The 15,954-nt window shown below is 45.6% G+C and overlaps 2 protein-coding genes across 3 annotated transcripts in view; both read left to right on the top strand.

Annotated features, from left to right (window-relative positions):
* LOC135214633 (MAU2 chromatid cohesion factor homolog) overlaps nt 1-905 on the top strand; it is a 171,914-nt gene extending 171,009 nt beyond the window's left edge. The window contains exon 5 of the mRNA XM_064248969.1: nt 606-905. Within this exon, the coding sequence (XP_064105039.1) occupies nt 606-905 (300 nt within the window). The remainder of the gene's footprint in view (nt 1-605) is intronic.
* A 13,699-nt stretch (nt 906-14,604) lies between these two features.
* The window catches only part of LOC135214746 (MAU2 chromatid cohesion factor homolog), a 263,766-nt gene continuing 262,416 nt past the window's right edge, over nt 14,605-15,954 (top strand). The window contains exon 1 of one of the 2 annotated variants that reach the window (XM_064249095.1): nt 14,605-14,802. In XM_064249095.1, coding sequence (XP_064105165.1) covers nt 14,635-14,802 — 168 coding nt within the window. In that variant the 5' untranslated portion in view covers nt 14,605-14,634. The remainder of the gene's footprint in view (nt 14,803-15,954) is intronic. The other variant, XM_064249094.1, reaches the window with a different exon arrangement.

Below are 15,954 nucleotides of genomic sequence, written 5' to 3'. Positions count from 1 at the left end.
TTTGTCGAAAATTGCATTTTTCCTAACTATACAAACCTGAGGTCCTTTACATATAGTCCCACCTCATGCCACCCCTCACTCTGCAACTTTTTGCATGGGCCTAAAGCAAAAGTGATTCTTCACCTCTCGGGCGCGCCGGCGCGCGCACGATCGGACAAGCAGTTAACTACCGTTCTCCCCTTGTTCGAAGCTTACGACCGTCCCAGCTGCCGCTAGTTACCTTCCTATTGTTAAAGGACCTCAGGTTTGTATAGTTAGGAAAAATGCAATTTTCGACAAATTGTCATGTTATTGCGACGAACTGATGTCGGGTGAATCAGGTTTTACCAACAGAATGGACTCTGAATGAGAGGTTGTGTCAGGACTCTGGAAGCTTTGGGAAGACCATCAATAGACCTGTTCACCACATCACGAAACAATCGCCTCCCATTTTCTGTTCTCCAATTCCAGAACCATAACATGGAGAACAGATGCGATGCTACTAGATTGGACAGGACTGAATGTTTACGCTTTTCCTCCCTTCGCGGGATGATAAGAGAGATATTAATTAAGCTTCAATCGCACCAGAATGTGACAATGACCCAAGTAGCTCCATTCTGGCACAGGAAAGAGTGGTTCCCGGACCTTCTCAATCTGCTAGTGGATTTTCCCAGACTACTTCCAACAAAATCCATCGCTTCTTAGACAACCCCATTTCAACCGATATCACCAAGGTGGTCCGCTCTGCCCTGACAGGATTCAGACTGTCAGGAACCTTGTCAGAGCAAAATGTTTTTCGTGAAGGGCGTCAGAAGCTATTGCTAGCTGCAGAAGAAGCTCTTCTGCCAAGCTCTACCAGTCCAAGAGGAGAGTCTTTAGGTCATGGTGCAAACGACATAGCATCTCTTCTTCTAAAACATCTATAACAGAAATTGTGGAATTTTTGTTATTTCTGAGGGACGCCAAGACGTTGGCCACTTCAACTATTAAAGGATTATAAGCCAGCTTACATCAGTATTCAAGCATAGAGGCCTCGACATCTCGTCAAATCAGGACATCAGTGACCTGATCAGATCCTTTAGTTCCTCCAAAATTTTCAAGCCTGAAGAAGTGGAATGAAATTTGGATGTAGTTTTAAGGTGGCTCACCAGTCCCCAATTCGAACCGTTGAATTCGGCAACCTTCAAGATGTAACTAGGAAGGCACTATTCCTAGTCGCCTAGCCACAGTGGGAAGAGTAGGGGAGTTACAGCCGATGAGTAAGGAAGTGGGTTTTGACCAGGGCAATGCAGTTTGTTCATATGTAACAGACTTCCTTGCTAAGAACGAGGATCCTTCGAATCCTTGGCCCCGTTCTTTCAAGATAAAGAACTTAACAGACTTAGTCTGGTCAGAAGACGAGGAACGTACATTGTGTCCGGTCATAGCCATCAGACACTACCTGACTAGGACAGAAACTGTGAGAGGACCCGTCTCGGCCGCTTTTAAAGAATGCAATGTCCTTTTCCTGAAGAGTTTGATCCGAGAAGCGCATGCCCAATCTCAGGAACATGCTCTTAGGGTGCTGAAAGTGAAGACGCATGAGGTTCGTGCAGTAGCAACGTCTTTGGCTTTCAGACAAAATATGTCTCTATCCTCCATTATGCAAACATTCTGGAGGTCTAAATCGGTGTTTTGCATCGCACTATTTGAAGGAGGTAGAAACTACTTACGAAAACTGCTTTAGATTGGGACCATTGTCAGTAGTGGGATGGTGTTGGGAGAGGAAGCATAGGGAGATCCAGTTTTTTTCCCTCTACTATCTCCTCTCCTTGGATTTGAGGTTGTTGAGTTTTGGGAAGCCTGTGGATACATGTACCTGAAGTACCCACCAGTTCTTATACTATCTGGTTAAGGGTATCATATGGTTTTTAGTGTAGGTGATGGTGTTGTGTGGTTTTTATCTGGTCTTTTCGCCCAGGGTAAGGGCAAATGATTGATGTTTTGTCAATCATCGGTGTACCTCCATGATTGCAAAAATCCCACCATTAGTAGGGAGGACCCTGGCCTTTACTGCCACGTCTCCTACATGTGATGAGAGCGCCGACCAGAGGCAGTATCTACCTGTAGCTGCTCTCTCACAAGGCAAAGGTACTGCAAACATTATATATAATGTGAGCACATGATTATATCATTTTTTGTTCATAAAGCTGTCCATATACCTACCTTCTGGGTAATGTGGATTCAGCTAATGTAATTGTTTTGGTAAGTCACTTATGTGAAAATGATATTTTGTTCATAGAAACTTACCTGACAGATATATATATAGCTGTATTCTCCGAAGTCCGACAGAATTTCAAACTCGCGGCACACGCAGTGGGCGGCAGGTGTAGTACCCATTCCCGCCGCTGGGTGGGAGGCGGATATCAGGAACCATTCCCATTTTCTATTCATATTTTTTCTGTCGCCGGTCGGTCAACACCTGTTTACAGACCTCCGCCCAGGATTTTTGGATTTGACTCGTTATAAGTATCTGGATTGACTTTTGGTTTTGACTCTGGATTGTTGGATTGGCATACGCGATAGTGGACTGTTTTTGGATTTTGGATTGGCTTTTCTATGAACGTGATGTCGGGATCAAGTTCAGTGAGCTTCAGAGTGTGTGTGAGAAGTGATTGCAAGGTGAGGCTACCGAAATCATCGGTAGACCCCCCACACAGTATGTATGGGGTGTAGGGGGCATGTTTGTTGCTGGTTGATCGTTGCATTGAATGCAAAAGTTTGACTGAGGATAATGGAAGTGTATGAATCCTATCGGCGTAAGTTGGAGCGCGATAGGATCAGGAGGTCTTCCTCCAAGAGCGGTTCTACGAAAGGTAAGGGAAGTACATTTCTCCTATTTTTAACACCAGTAGAATTTGCTTCACCTAATCCTGTGTTTGTTGCCTGAGGGCCCTAGTTTCTGTGTCTGGAGAAGGTAATGCCCTTTCTCTGATTCTAGAGTCTTTACGCACTCTATAGTCCAAAGTGTTGGCCCATGAAAAACGGCTCGAGTAAAGTGTGTGATCGTGCCCCTAGTGTTGTGGAGGGGGCGTCAGATCGGCCCCATAATGCCTCTAGGTCTAGACCTCTGTCGGACTCCCAGAACTCAGGGAGTGGGCATGTCGAAAGCCGCAAGAGGTTACGGGGGCTCCCCACCGATCTGGCGTCCCTCGGCAGGACCTGTTGCTACTTCCCAGGCTGGCCAAGGAGCGTGCTCAGGCTCGCATCCTTAAGGACTGTTTTTTCGTCCTCCGAGGCGCCCTCCCCGCGCAAGGGTGGAGCGCTCGGAGAGACTCGCGTCCGTTGAAAAGGACTTTTCCTAGGGAGGACGCTTTACGTCCCCCTCTCTCCGCTATCGTTGCGGTCTTCGCCTGCGTCGTTATGACGCGTTTTCCTCCACAGAAGAGAGGTAGGACGTCGTCCGAGGACGACGCTGAAGAAGCGCTTCTCTCGCCTCGGTAGAGGCAGGTTTGCTGTACCTGTGAGAAGGAAGGAGGCGTCCCCCCGCCGCTCGTCTTCTCGCAGGCGCAGCCCTTCACCTCCTCTCGGTTCTTCACCAACGAAGAGTATTCTTGTGTCACTTCAAGGACCAATTGGTCGGCCTTAATGGCTCAGAAGACTCGCCCAGCAGCAGTTGAGCCTAAACGAAGGAAGGACGCTAGACTGCCTGTCAAGAGGACGAGGCAGTCTCCTTCTCCGGTCTCCTCCCGTTCGTCTCTGTCTGCCGCCCGCACGTCAGGACGCCTTTGAGGACGCTCGGCAGGACGCCTTGGAGGACGCTTTTGAAGACGCTCGGCAGGTCGCTTTTGAAGACGTTCGTCGGGATGTTTTGCTTGACGCTTTGCCTGTTGAGAAGGCTTTCGATAGCGCCCAGAAGGACGCTTTGAAGCGAAAGCTGGACGCTTGAGCGTAAGACGTTAAGGACGCTCTCTCGAGAGCGACTAAGAGTAGCCTCTCTTGACGCGCAGCGCGGTCAGGACGCTCTTCGTAGGTTCGAGCTCTAAGGATCGACAGAAGGTCGGTCGCTTTGAAGAGGCTGATATTAGTCATCCTCGAAAGCCTTTGTTGAAGGCTAGACCCGTTGGGCGCACGCCCTCTCCAGAGGTTCAATCTCCTTTGCCTCTTCGGGAGGAAGGAGAGCTTAGTAGTCCGGTCGGACTCAGTTGAGGAAGAACAGCCGTCAGTTCGTCGGTTTCTACTACAAGGTGCTGGTTCGTCTTTTACGTTCTTCGTTTGGTGAGAAGTTCCAGCCTGCAGCTCCCAAGTCTCCCACCCCTCTCAGTTTTTCGTCTTCGAAGTCGTGCAAGGCTCCGGAGTGGTGGAGATGAAGACTTCTTGTCCACTAAGAGAGCGTTCAAGAAGTTGCAGGATTGGATGGAACATCGGAAGGGTCAGGGCAAGTCGACTTTCGCCCTTCCGCCTTCAAGACTCAGTGGGAGAGGCGGCATTTGGTATGAGACCAAAGGTGAAGTAGGAGTTAAGATCCCGTCGTCTTCCCAAGGGGACTTTGCTAGTCCTGGTCGACGCCAGAAGAGATCTCTTTTATCGACCGCTAAGATTTCATGGACACCAACGGAGATTGCCCATCACATGAAAGGTCTGTTAAGGACTCTGGAAGTCTTTAACTTCCTAGACTGGTGCCTAGGAGTCCTAGATCTTCAATCTAGGAGTCCTGATTCTTTGAGTCTGGGGAGCTGTCCAATGTGTTGTCTTGCATGGACAAGGCCGTCAGGGATGGTTCGGAAGAGTTAGTGTCTCATTTCGGCACTGCTTTCCTCAAGAAGAGAGCGCTTTTCTGCAATTTTACAGCTAGGTCTGTTTCTGCATCGCAGAAAGCGGAGCTTCTCTTTGCACCTCTTTCGAGCCTATCTCTTCCCCCAGGCTATGGTAAAGGACCTGGCAGTGAGCCTACAAGAGAAGGCTATACCCAGGAACCTCTTGGCCCAGTCTTCAAGACGTCCCGCAGTCCCTACCACGTCGTCGTTTGACGACCTCCTAGGAAGGTTAAACCCTTTCGTAGCGCTCCTCCCTCGAGAGCTGCTCCTCGAGGGAGAGGACTTGCAAGAGGAAGAGGTTCCTTCAAACCTAAATCCTCTAAGTGAGAAGAGTAGTCTTCAGATGCCGGTCGGAGCCCAGGCTAAAGTTCTTTGCGGGGGCGTGGAGAGAGAGAGATACAGATGCGTGGTCCCTCAAGATAGTGGAAAAGGGGTACAGAGATCCCCTTTGTGGACCCTCCTCCTCTTTTCTACGACTCCCAGGAGATCTTTCCCCGTCGTATCAAGGGGAGAAACATCAGTTCTTTTAGATCTTTTGGATCAAATGATCAAGAAAGAGCGGTGGAGCAGGTCTTAGACCGGGGTCACCAGGATATTACAACAGACTTTTCCTGGTACCAAAGCAGTCGTCGGGTGGCGTCCCAGTCTTGGACGTAAGCAGCCTGAATCTTTTCGTAGAAAAGAAAAAAAAATTCAAGATGGAAACACCTCAGTCGGTTCTAGGAGCCTTAAGACCGGGCGACTGGATGGTGTCCTTGGACCTACAGGACGCATACTTTCACGTGCCTATCCACCCTCTTTCAAGAAAGTTTCTGAGGTTTATGCTAAGGGACAAAGTTTGGCATTCCGAGCTCTTTGTTTGTTTCGGTTTAAGCACGGCTCCGATGGTATTTACCATGCTCATGAAAACGTAGCGAGATGGTTACATTCTGCAGGAATAAGAGTGTCCCTGTATCTCGACGATTGGCTGATCAGAGCATCGTCCAGAAGAAAGGTGTCTGAAGGACTTCACTTCACGTTGGCCTTGGCGAAGTCCCTGGGACTTCTGGTCAACCTCGAAAAGTCGCATCTGACCCCAACACAGTCCATCGTGTATCTGGGGATTCAGATGGATTCAGTGGCTTTTCGAGCGTTTCCGTCCCAGGAACGACAGCTGCAAGGCTTAGAGAGAGTTTCGGCCTTCCTGGGAAGGAAGCTTGCTCGGCGAGGGAGTGGATGAGTGCTGGGACCATTTCCTCGCTGGAAAAGTTTGTTTCCCTGGGAAGACTACACCTCAGACCTCTCCAGTTTTTCTTAGCAGACGAATGGAGAGTCAGAGAGATCTGAATGCGACCCTTCATCACCAAATCGGTGAAGAACCATCTAAGATGTGGTTAGATCCTCGGAAGTTTCGAGAGGGGTTGTCCCTAAAGCTTCTGAGCCCAGACCTAGTGTTGTTTCCGCGCCTACAGCCTCGGTGTCGGGATGAGCAACACTGGAGGGGAGAAGTGTCAGGCACCTGGAGGGGGAACAGGTGTCCTGGCACATCAATGTGAAGGAACTAGCGGCGGTTTTTCTGGCGCTACAGTTCTTCCAACAAAAGGTTTTGCAGAGAAAGTAGTCCAAGTCAACTCGGACAACACCACAGCCCTTGCGTACCTAAAGAAGCAGGGAGGTACACACTCCCGTCCTCTTTTTTATTTAGCGAGGGAGATTCTGCTGTGGGCAGATGCGAGACGGATAAGGATCCTGACGAGATTTATCGCAGGAGTCCAGAACGTCAGAGCAGACCTTCTCAGCCGACAGGATCAGATCCTGCCGACGGAATGGACGTTGCACCAGGACGTCTGTCGAGAGCTCTGGAGACTGTGGGGGTGTCCGTTTAGTCGACCTATTTGCGACGTCGAGAACAAAGAGGTTGCCTCTTTATTGCTCCCCTGTGCTGGATCCGGGAGCAGTCGCTATAGACGCTCTGCTCTGGGACTGGACGAACCTGGACTTGTATGCCTTCCCGCCATTCAAGATCATGGGGGAAGTAGTAAGGAAGTTCGCGGCATCGGAGGGACGAGGTTGACCCTGATCGCCCCGATGTGGCCCGCGAAGGAATGGTTCACGGAGGTAATGTCCTTCATCATAGACTTTCCGAGGGACGTTGCCCTGGGAGGAAAGATCTACTCAGACAGCCCCACTTCGCAAGATATCACCGGAAACCGCTCCGCTCTTGGGTCTGACTGCGTTCAGACTATCGAAAAGTTGGCCAGAGCGAGAGGTTTTTCTAAAGCAGCTGCAAAGGCGATCGCCAATGCTAGGAGAAACTTCCTCGAGAGCTGTTTACCAGTCGAAGTGGGCTTCCTTCAGGGCATGGTGGTGTAGAAAGGAGGGAATTTCCTCTTCCACTAACCTCTGTGAGCCAGATAGCCGATTTCCTGCTATTATTTAGAAATGTGCAGAAGCTGGCTGTCCCGACCATCAAAAGGGATATAAGAGTATGCTGTCAGCAGTCTTCCGACACAGAGGACTAGACCTGTCTGACAACAGAGATCTTCACGATCTCCTGAGATCATTTGAGACATCCAAGATACCTCAGGCGAGGCCTCCTTCTTGGAACTTGGATTTAGTCCTTAGACTGTTAATGTCGAGTCCTTTCGAACCTCTCCATGAAGCGTCTCTTAGGAACTTGACGAAGAAGGCTCTTTTCCTAACTGCTCTGGCGACGGCGAAGAGAGTTAGCGAAATTCAAGCCATTTGTAAGCGAGTGGGCTTCAAAGGTGACAATGCGGTCTGCTCTTTGAGTCCCACTTTCTTAGCAAAGAATGAAAACCCATCGAACCCTTGGCCAAGGAGCTTTGAAATCAAGGGTATGACAAGCCTTGTGGCCAAGAAAACCCTGAGAGAGTCCTGTGCCCTGTCAGGGCTCTAAAGTTTTATGTCCACAAGACTAAGGAAGTACGAGGTCCCTCAGATAACCTCTGGTGTTCGGTTTAAACGGCCCGATATACCATTATCCAAGAATGCCTTGCGTTCTTTCTGAGGACGTCATTCCAAAGAGCTCATTCGTCTTACCAACAGATCGATTTGAGCCTCTTGCGAGTGAAAGCTCACGAGGTCAGAGCTGTCGCAACCTCGCTTGCCTTCCAAAGGAACATGTCGATCAAGGACATCCTGACGCCACCTTTTGGAGGAGCAATTTCAGTATTCGCCTCACACTACTTGAGAGATGTGAGAACGATATACGAGGACTGTTGTTTCTCTTGGGCCATACGTTTCTGCAGGACACAGTCTTGGGGGCTGAAGGTAGCCCTCTCTCTCCCTATCCCTTAGTTAGGTTAGGTTAGTTTTTAGTTTTGTTGTGTTTTTTGGTTGTGGTGAGGCTTTGGTGAAGACCTCCCATCTCTTAGCTTAGTGTTCAGGGGGTCTTGGATAGTTGGTCAGGTGGTGTCAGTTTGCTTCGTTGCCCTCATTTGTATGGCTCTATGCTCTTGTCACATTGAGGTCACGTCCCCGTTGACAGAGCATCCAGAGCGCACTAGCACTACAGGTCTCCACCTGGCTGGCAACTCTGATTAAGCACAAGCAGGCTGAAGTGACAGTAATCACAGAGTCTACTTTGCTAACAGGTGAGGAACCAAGGTGTATATCATCTACTTAATTTTAAGTTCCTACAAATCCTTATTCTGTCTCTTCCCACCATCCGAAGGTGGGATTCAGCTATATATATATCTGTCAGGTAAGTTTCATGAACAAAATGTTATTGTTATAATACAATTAAGTTTGTTCATACTTACCTGGTAGATATATATAATTAAGTGCCCACCCACCTCCCCTCAGGAGACAGTGGCACTGATAAAAATATGAATAGAAAATGGGAATGGTTCCTGATATCCGCCTCCCAGCGGCGGGAATGGGTACTACCACCTGGCCGCCCACTGCGTGTGCCGCGAGTTTTGAAATTCTGTCGGACTTCGGAGAATACAGCTATATATATATCTGCCAGGTAAGTATGAACAAACTTAATTGTATTATAACAATAACATTTTAATGATAAAATAAGGTTTCACATATACTTACCAAACAATTACATAATCAGAGCCCTCCCTCCTCCCCACAGATGGACGTTGCGGCTCAACGAATTGAAGAAGTTATCTTATCCAAAGAACTGTCAGACTTGTGGTACACATGCAGAATGTATTCCACTTACCAAGATTTGTCCATTTTGTTCTTAAACCTAAGTCCAGGTTTTGGTTTTTTCCCTCTGTCATACAACACAAACAGAGTTTAACTAGTGTTATTACACTTTCATGCAACATAGAATGGTCAACACTACACCTGTTATAATTTTTTAGATGTCAGAGCAGTGGAAAGACATCAGGATGCTTAGCAGGTTTATTCCAGGTCAGAAACAAAGTTTTTGTGGGAAGTTTGCTGCTTTGAGTTAAATGAAACAACATATTGGTTTGATCATTCATTCTGTGGAAGGACAGTGTTTTAGCAATTGGCGATTCAGGAAGAACAAACTGCCTACAAGGGCCTGTACATCCGTAAGTTTGGCACTTGGTGTGGGATTTAATGAGCTCTCATTTAGACCTACTAACATGTAGATGAACAGGGGCATCCGAATGATTACTACTACTTTGATGGCCCTCAGGCTTGAGCAGTGGACGTTTCCTTAAATTTGGCCTAATTCAGACTCATAGGCCTGCCCTTCGTATCTACTCTGAACACTATAGAGCAATTTCAAGTTCAAGAATTGCTTAGTGTCTCCTGTAGAGCCCTTGTAGCCTCAGGGCAAATGATTTTCAGAATTTCCAATGCTCTCGGTAGATGTCTCATTCTTCTGTTGAGAAGAAATCAACTCTACTACACAATTCCATACACTTCCATTTACTTAGGTATCTCCTTAACTGCTTGGAGATGTTAGAATGTCCCCTCCCAATAATAAGATTTCAAGTTATCATAGGATCTGTCCTTAATTTAAAACTGCCATGGCCTGGGGTCAGAAGTAGTGGTCCGTGTATTGCTGAGGGTGCCATTCTAGAGGAATTTTTAGCACCTGGAACCTTGTAGACGTCAATTTTTTCTGTTTAGAGATAATAAGACTTTTCACTAGTATCTACTTCCAAAGTTATCGTTCCATACGTACTTCCCTCGGTATTGCATCAAGTATACTTTAGATCTTGCTGAGGACCAACACTGTAAGGTGTTGAGATGAAGCCCCTTCATCTCTATAGTATCAGCCTCTCTTGAGTTTAGATGCGGGTCTAAACTTGATCTGAATTCACTGTAAAACCTTTTATTTAGCACTAGCAGCAGTTAATAAGTAAATTTATTGTCAGCACCCTTCTTTAAGCTGGTGTAAAGGGAATGCTATTTTAGCTTTCTGCCTTAGAGCTGAGGGTTATGTTAAGGCTATGCTTTACAGTGCCCTGTAAGAATTCCAATGTAACCCCATAGTGGGAAGAAGAGGAAACTCTCTTTCCAGTTGGGGCATTTAAATTTAAAGGTTAAACCTGAACATTTTTATCATCCTTTTAGAAACCTTGAACATCTTTGTCAAAGGTAAATGCTGGAAGAGGGAAAGTTAACCTTTGGTTTTGTAAGTTTAAGAAACATAGATGTTGTCAAAGGTTAAGCCTGTGTTGTGGTTTTAGAAAACCTAGCTGTCTTTGCCATGGTTAAGCTTGAGGCAAAGTTAACTTTTTGTTTTGAGTTTTAGGAAACCTAGAATGTATTTGTGAAGGTTAAGCCTGGAAGAGGCAAAGTTAACCTTTTGTGTTGTGAGTTTTAGAAACTTATAACATCTTTGCCAATGGTTAAACTTGAAAGCAAAGTTAACTTTTTGTTTTGTGGATTTAGAAAATCTAAAATATATTTGTGAAGGTTAAGCCTGGAAGAGGCAAAGTTAACCTTCTGTGTTGTGATTTTTAGAAACTTAGAACGTCTTTGTCAAGGAACATGAGGGTCCTCTGTGACGTATTGGATAGGCTAGTGCATGAGAACTAGCTCCATATCTTCTACCTTTATTGAAGGTAAACATTCATAATGTGAGCAGCAATTGTAACTTCATTTAGTATTAAGTCAATTTGTCGCTCCAGAATAGGACTGATGAGGCACAGTAGAAGTACAATTCGGTTTTTACCCACTCACTACCTTAAGTATACAGAGTTGTGTTTGAAAACAGTAAAGCCCTTAATCCACTACTAGTATAGTGAGTAGTCTTTTCCTGAACCGAAAAAAGAGCAATTCTTTGGCTCTTTTGTTTAGATCCCGGGTTTTAATATTTTGGGGAGCGTGAAGGTACAAATTTTGTATAGGAGAGTACCTTTATATCATAAAGGTATTTATTTTAAGTGACTGTCATTTTATAGGGCTTTTGGACCCAGGCACAGGGGTCCCTCATACCGCTTGTGTTTCATTCTGGATGAATTGAAGCAGTTTTCTCCGCAAGGCTGCTCTTTGCTGCATATGCATGAGAGCCTTGCTCCCTGAATGGAATCCAAGGATTCCAGACCAGGTGAGAATGTTTTGGGTTTCGTACAAGAAACCTTTAGATTGAATGGCTGAGTGGAATTTTGTCTAGCTGCACTACCCACCATCCTCTTCTTAATGTCGGAATCAGCTAAATTTGATAGTAGGTAAGATTCATCTCAAATAATATAAATTTTCATAATAAAATTTATTATTTGGATACTGTACTTACCTACTATTAAAGTAGACCCACCCAGCCTCCCCACAACTTAGTGGGCTGTCAAGGAGAATTCTAACAAGAGCTAAAACATTCGAAACACACCTAGTGGAGAACAGGTAAACTAGAAAGTCATCCGGGCAGCCATACGTTTTTATGTTTGAATGCCGACTCACCTAATTGGCGGGGAGATATAGCTAAATTCAAAAGTAGGTAAGTATCCAAATAATAAATATTATTATGAAAATTTGTATTTTCCCGGTGGGATCTTTAATTATTTATGTTTTGAATAAATATGTATATACTGTTTGTTCCGACACTCTATACAAACCCTCGGTCCTTTACATAAGGACTTACTATTCAGCGCCCAGCTGGACCGGTCGTAAGATTTAGTAACGAGGTAGTTCGACAGAAACTGCTTGTCCGATGGTCAGGAGTCCCGCCTGACTGGAGGTAAACATATCACTTTGCTTTTGACCGCCGTCGGGTGAAGACGTGTGCTTGCCTCTGCCCACCTCCGTCATGAGATTATCAAAGCTTAGGATTACTTTTCAACCTGTTTTTCTTAGAAAACTTAGTGTGGAAGTGATTGTAAGTACTTTATTATTATTTTTTGTTGGTTATTTGTGGAAGTGCATCGCTGATTGTAACATGCAGTCCCACGAATCATAGAAGCCCCCTCGCCCCCCTTCCAACCGGAGAATGTGCCCTGGAGTGGGAGGCCATAAGTGTGGGGCCTTCAGGTCCAGCGATGCCGTGGACCTCATCCTTTATGTACTAGATGCCGAGGGTGTAAAGGCTCTCGGGCATTAACTTGTGATTTTGTGTCTTATGGTTGGAGAAGCAGTGGGAGTTGTACGAAAGAGAAAGAAGCCGTGTAGAGCCACCAAAGTGTCGTTGGAAAGCTCTCCCTCAACTCCTCTGGTGACCAACACGTTATCTTCTTTTCTCCCTCCTTGTCAGCTCCCGCGTATGGCTCTCCCCTTTGGGGGATGTGTCCTCTCCGCCTCTTCGCTTGATTTGTCAAGTGCAGAGGAAGGAGGGCGACACCCCGACCTGGAGTTGTACTCGGGGCTTCGGTCTACTCGGGGTGGGATCATTCCCCCTCTGAGCGAACAGGACCCCCCCCTTTTAACTCGACTGTTGCTCACTCAGGTGTGTCTGCCTTCGTGGGTGGAGATCTTCAACAGGTGTGGCGATCTCTGAGTCTTATGGGCACTCCAAGTATTCAGGAGCTATTTCACCACTGCACCTGGTGTACACTCATTTGGAGCGGGACAGGTGGGTCTTCCGCTGGTCCTACCATTCCTCCGGGAACGGGGCCCGCCTCTCCTTCCTCAGGGAAGATGGGGACCGTGGAGGTACCAGCTACCTTGCTGGAGATATTGTTGCTGATGAAGAATTTCGAAAGGTCTTGCCCTCCCAGGGAACTCAGCCCCCTGCAGGGATGTGACTCTTGTACTCAGGACTTGACTCATGCACCATACGAGCCCTTGAAAGAGTTCAGACAGGGATCTGACTCTCAAAACCATTTTCTTGCATCAACAAATAGAGTAGGCAAACTTCACGAACTTTCCTTCGATGTGAAACACTCAAGAGGATGGGGATCGATTATGCTCGACCTCGTCCTGGATTTTATAGCAAAGACTCAGAATCTGTCGATCCCTAACACCAGATTTGAGTCCTTTACAATCTCCTCTCTAGAGGACTTTGTTGGTAATGATCCAGACAAGATGCTACTGTGTCATGATAAAGTGCTGCGGTGCTACTGAAGAGGACTCACCATCTCTGGGTTGAGTGTCGACGACTTCATTAGCACTGGTTCCACCAAGAGAGAGGTATCCAGGAACATTATATCTTTTTGGCTTTGTGAGACAGTCAAGTGGGCATACTCCGCGTCAGGTGAGGAGGGCTCCAGTATGATCCTGGCGAGAGCTCACAAAGTAAATTCAAGAGCACTGGTCCATCCCTTGCATTTAGGAAGAATGTGTCAGTTCCTCTGTTTCTGAAGACAGGGGTGTGGTCGCACCAGACCATTTTCACCTTCTACATTTGGGATGTTGCCCACAAGTCTGTGGACACATTTTCCTTGGGTGCTGTGGTGGCTTCTAAACAAGTTGTGTAGCTCACCTGGCTCCTCAAAGAGGACAGGCCACATCTCACTTTAGGTGTGCAGTTGCATTAGAGTGTGAGTGAGTGAGTGAGTGAGTGACTGGTCCTCCTCCCCTCCCTCTTCCCTCAACCTTACCCTCTGATGCAGGCAGAGGGTAGGTTATCAAGCTGTCACAAAGCTGGAGCAGGCGCCAATGCAGGGAAGTGTTCTATAACTGAATAACCATTCTATAGTCTGTTATTGTATAGAATGAACCCTCCCCTCTCTCTGGCAAGGGGAAAGAGGGGCAGACAATGCAATGCCATTGCTTGTACATGGCCTTTCCATTGTCCCTGACACAAGATTCAAATTAGCTTTATTTTCTTCCGGAATTGGATGCTGGCTTTATACCCAATTTAGTTCCAAGAAAGTGTCCCGAGAAATCTGAGAAAGACCTCAGGTTTGTATAGTTAGAAAAATACAAATTACTTTGAAAGTTTGTCATATATCTGTTTAACTTGTCATTTTCTCATAGTTTTCTTTCAGTAGCAGGGAAGGACTAAGTTGCAGTTTTAATAATCAGAAAGCTGCAACTTATTCCTCCTCTGCTACTGTAACATTACGTACAATACTTTTTGAATAGTAAATATACGTAATTGCATTTACTGTATTAGGAGATTAATTCATTTATGTACTGTTTAAGAATATTTATTCTGTTAAGACTCTAATGTGTAAAAAACTTGAAAAATACTTCTTTCCAAATGTTTTCCCTTCACTTCCCAATATTTATTTGCTTTTTATTTCTAAATACAGTACAGCATAGGCTATCATCCTTTTTGTATATTTTGTTGGTATAGGAACATTTTATCATTTTATTGAACAAAAGCAGATTGGCAAATGTTTAGGGAGTTTTTGATAACTTCATATGTTTTCTTAGTAATGTCCAAAAAAGTTAGTTTAAAATTGGTTGACTGTGAAATACTAACATTTTCAAGTTGTAGACACTTTTGATAGGATTAATTTTTAGGTTAAGCAATTTTTATAGGTGTAGTAAATCTTATAATTTTAAGTGGATTTTTTCTTGTATCTTACAGTGGAACCTTTCAATGAACATAGCTGGATTTGATGATGTGAGATTTGAAGCTGCAAGTGAACTCGCAAAATTGTATGAACAGACTGGAGGATCCAATAATGCCAAGGTTGTATTAATGAGGGCAACAGAACTCTCAAGGCAAAATATATTTTGGCATTGCCGCCTAATATTTCAGACAGCTGTAAGTTGATAACCTTGACATTTCAGTGAAATTGTTAATCAAGAGTATGTAGCATATTTGAAGCTTTGCTTTTTTGGTACAGCCTTAAGAGACTTTATACAAATAATTGTTGTGGACTAATATGATGGATCTTTTTGTTTTATCTGGTAAATCTGTTCCTTAAGTTAGTGCAGTCCAATGCAACCCATTTTGGAATTGTTTTTCAAGACTTGAAATACAAACCACAAATACAAACCTTCATTCTGTACATAAGATTTAGCTTGCGAACGAAAGCTACAATGGCCGCTTAACTTTTAGGCAAGGTTGTTAACTATTCCAGTGGTTTGTCACCTAATAGATCGTGTCGATGACGTGATTCTTTGGTCTCTCGACCTCTGAAAAGGCTTTGGTCAATGAAGTCTCTCACCCTTGCAGTCCTGTGTGTCTGACTCCTCACAGTCTTATGTTCCTTCAACTCGTGACTGCAGACCCGACTGTTGTTTTTCGACTTGAGACTCGGCTGATTCGACTTAGTGGATTTTGACTCTCAACTTAGCTGATCCAACTCTGTTGATTTTCGACTCGCGACTCAGCAGATTCGTCTGAGGGAATCCGATGGGAGATTTTATTTCCTCCTCGGTTGAACTGGTCATCAGTAGTCATCAAATTAAAGACAGATTACTATTTTACTTAATAATTAGTACTAATCTTGAACGCCCTGTACAAGCACTTAGATGTTGGAAGCATAGTAAGCGACCTTTTGCTTCTGAAAGCTAGTCCTCCCAGACGTTCGCAGCCAGTGTGTGGACTTGCATGCCATCACATGCACTTACAGGTACAGATACCGACTTGTAGGTAGTTCACAGAAGTAGATTTGAACTCTGCTCCTGCGTTGGTGTATGTGAGCCTTCTCAATACTTTTATCCTAGACACTCGTCGGAATACTAGTACCGAATCTCATGAGGAGTACCAGGTATTGGCACCTAGCCACTCGAATCTTTCTCATACGGCTGTTTTGTTTTTTCGAGCACCAGTTCCCTGTCCAGGCGCTCTGCCTCTGCACCGTCAAAGGCGTCCATGTCTTTGCTTCAGCTCGCTCGGCATTTTTCCACACTTCACATGGCAACAGCTGTTGGTATTCTGGTGCTTCCTGTTGGACGCCCGACAATAGTC

This window comes from Macrobrachium nipponense, chromosome 46, assembly GCF_015104395.2.
Source record: "Macrobrachium nipponense isolate FS-2020 chromosome 46, ASM1510439v2, whole genome shotgun sequence".
Classification (NCBI taxonomy): Eukaryota; Metazoa; Arthropoda; class Malacostraca; order Decapoda; family Palaemonidae; genus Macrobrachium; species Macrobrachium nipponense.
The sequence above is the reverse complement of the archived record's forward strand: the minus strand, read 5'-3'. Positions and strand labels throughout refer to the sequence as shown.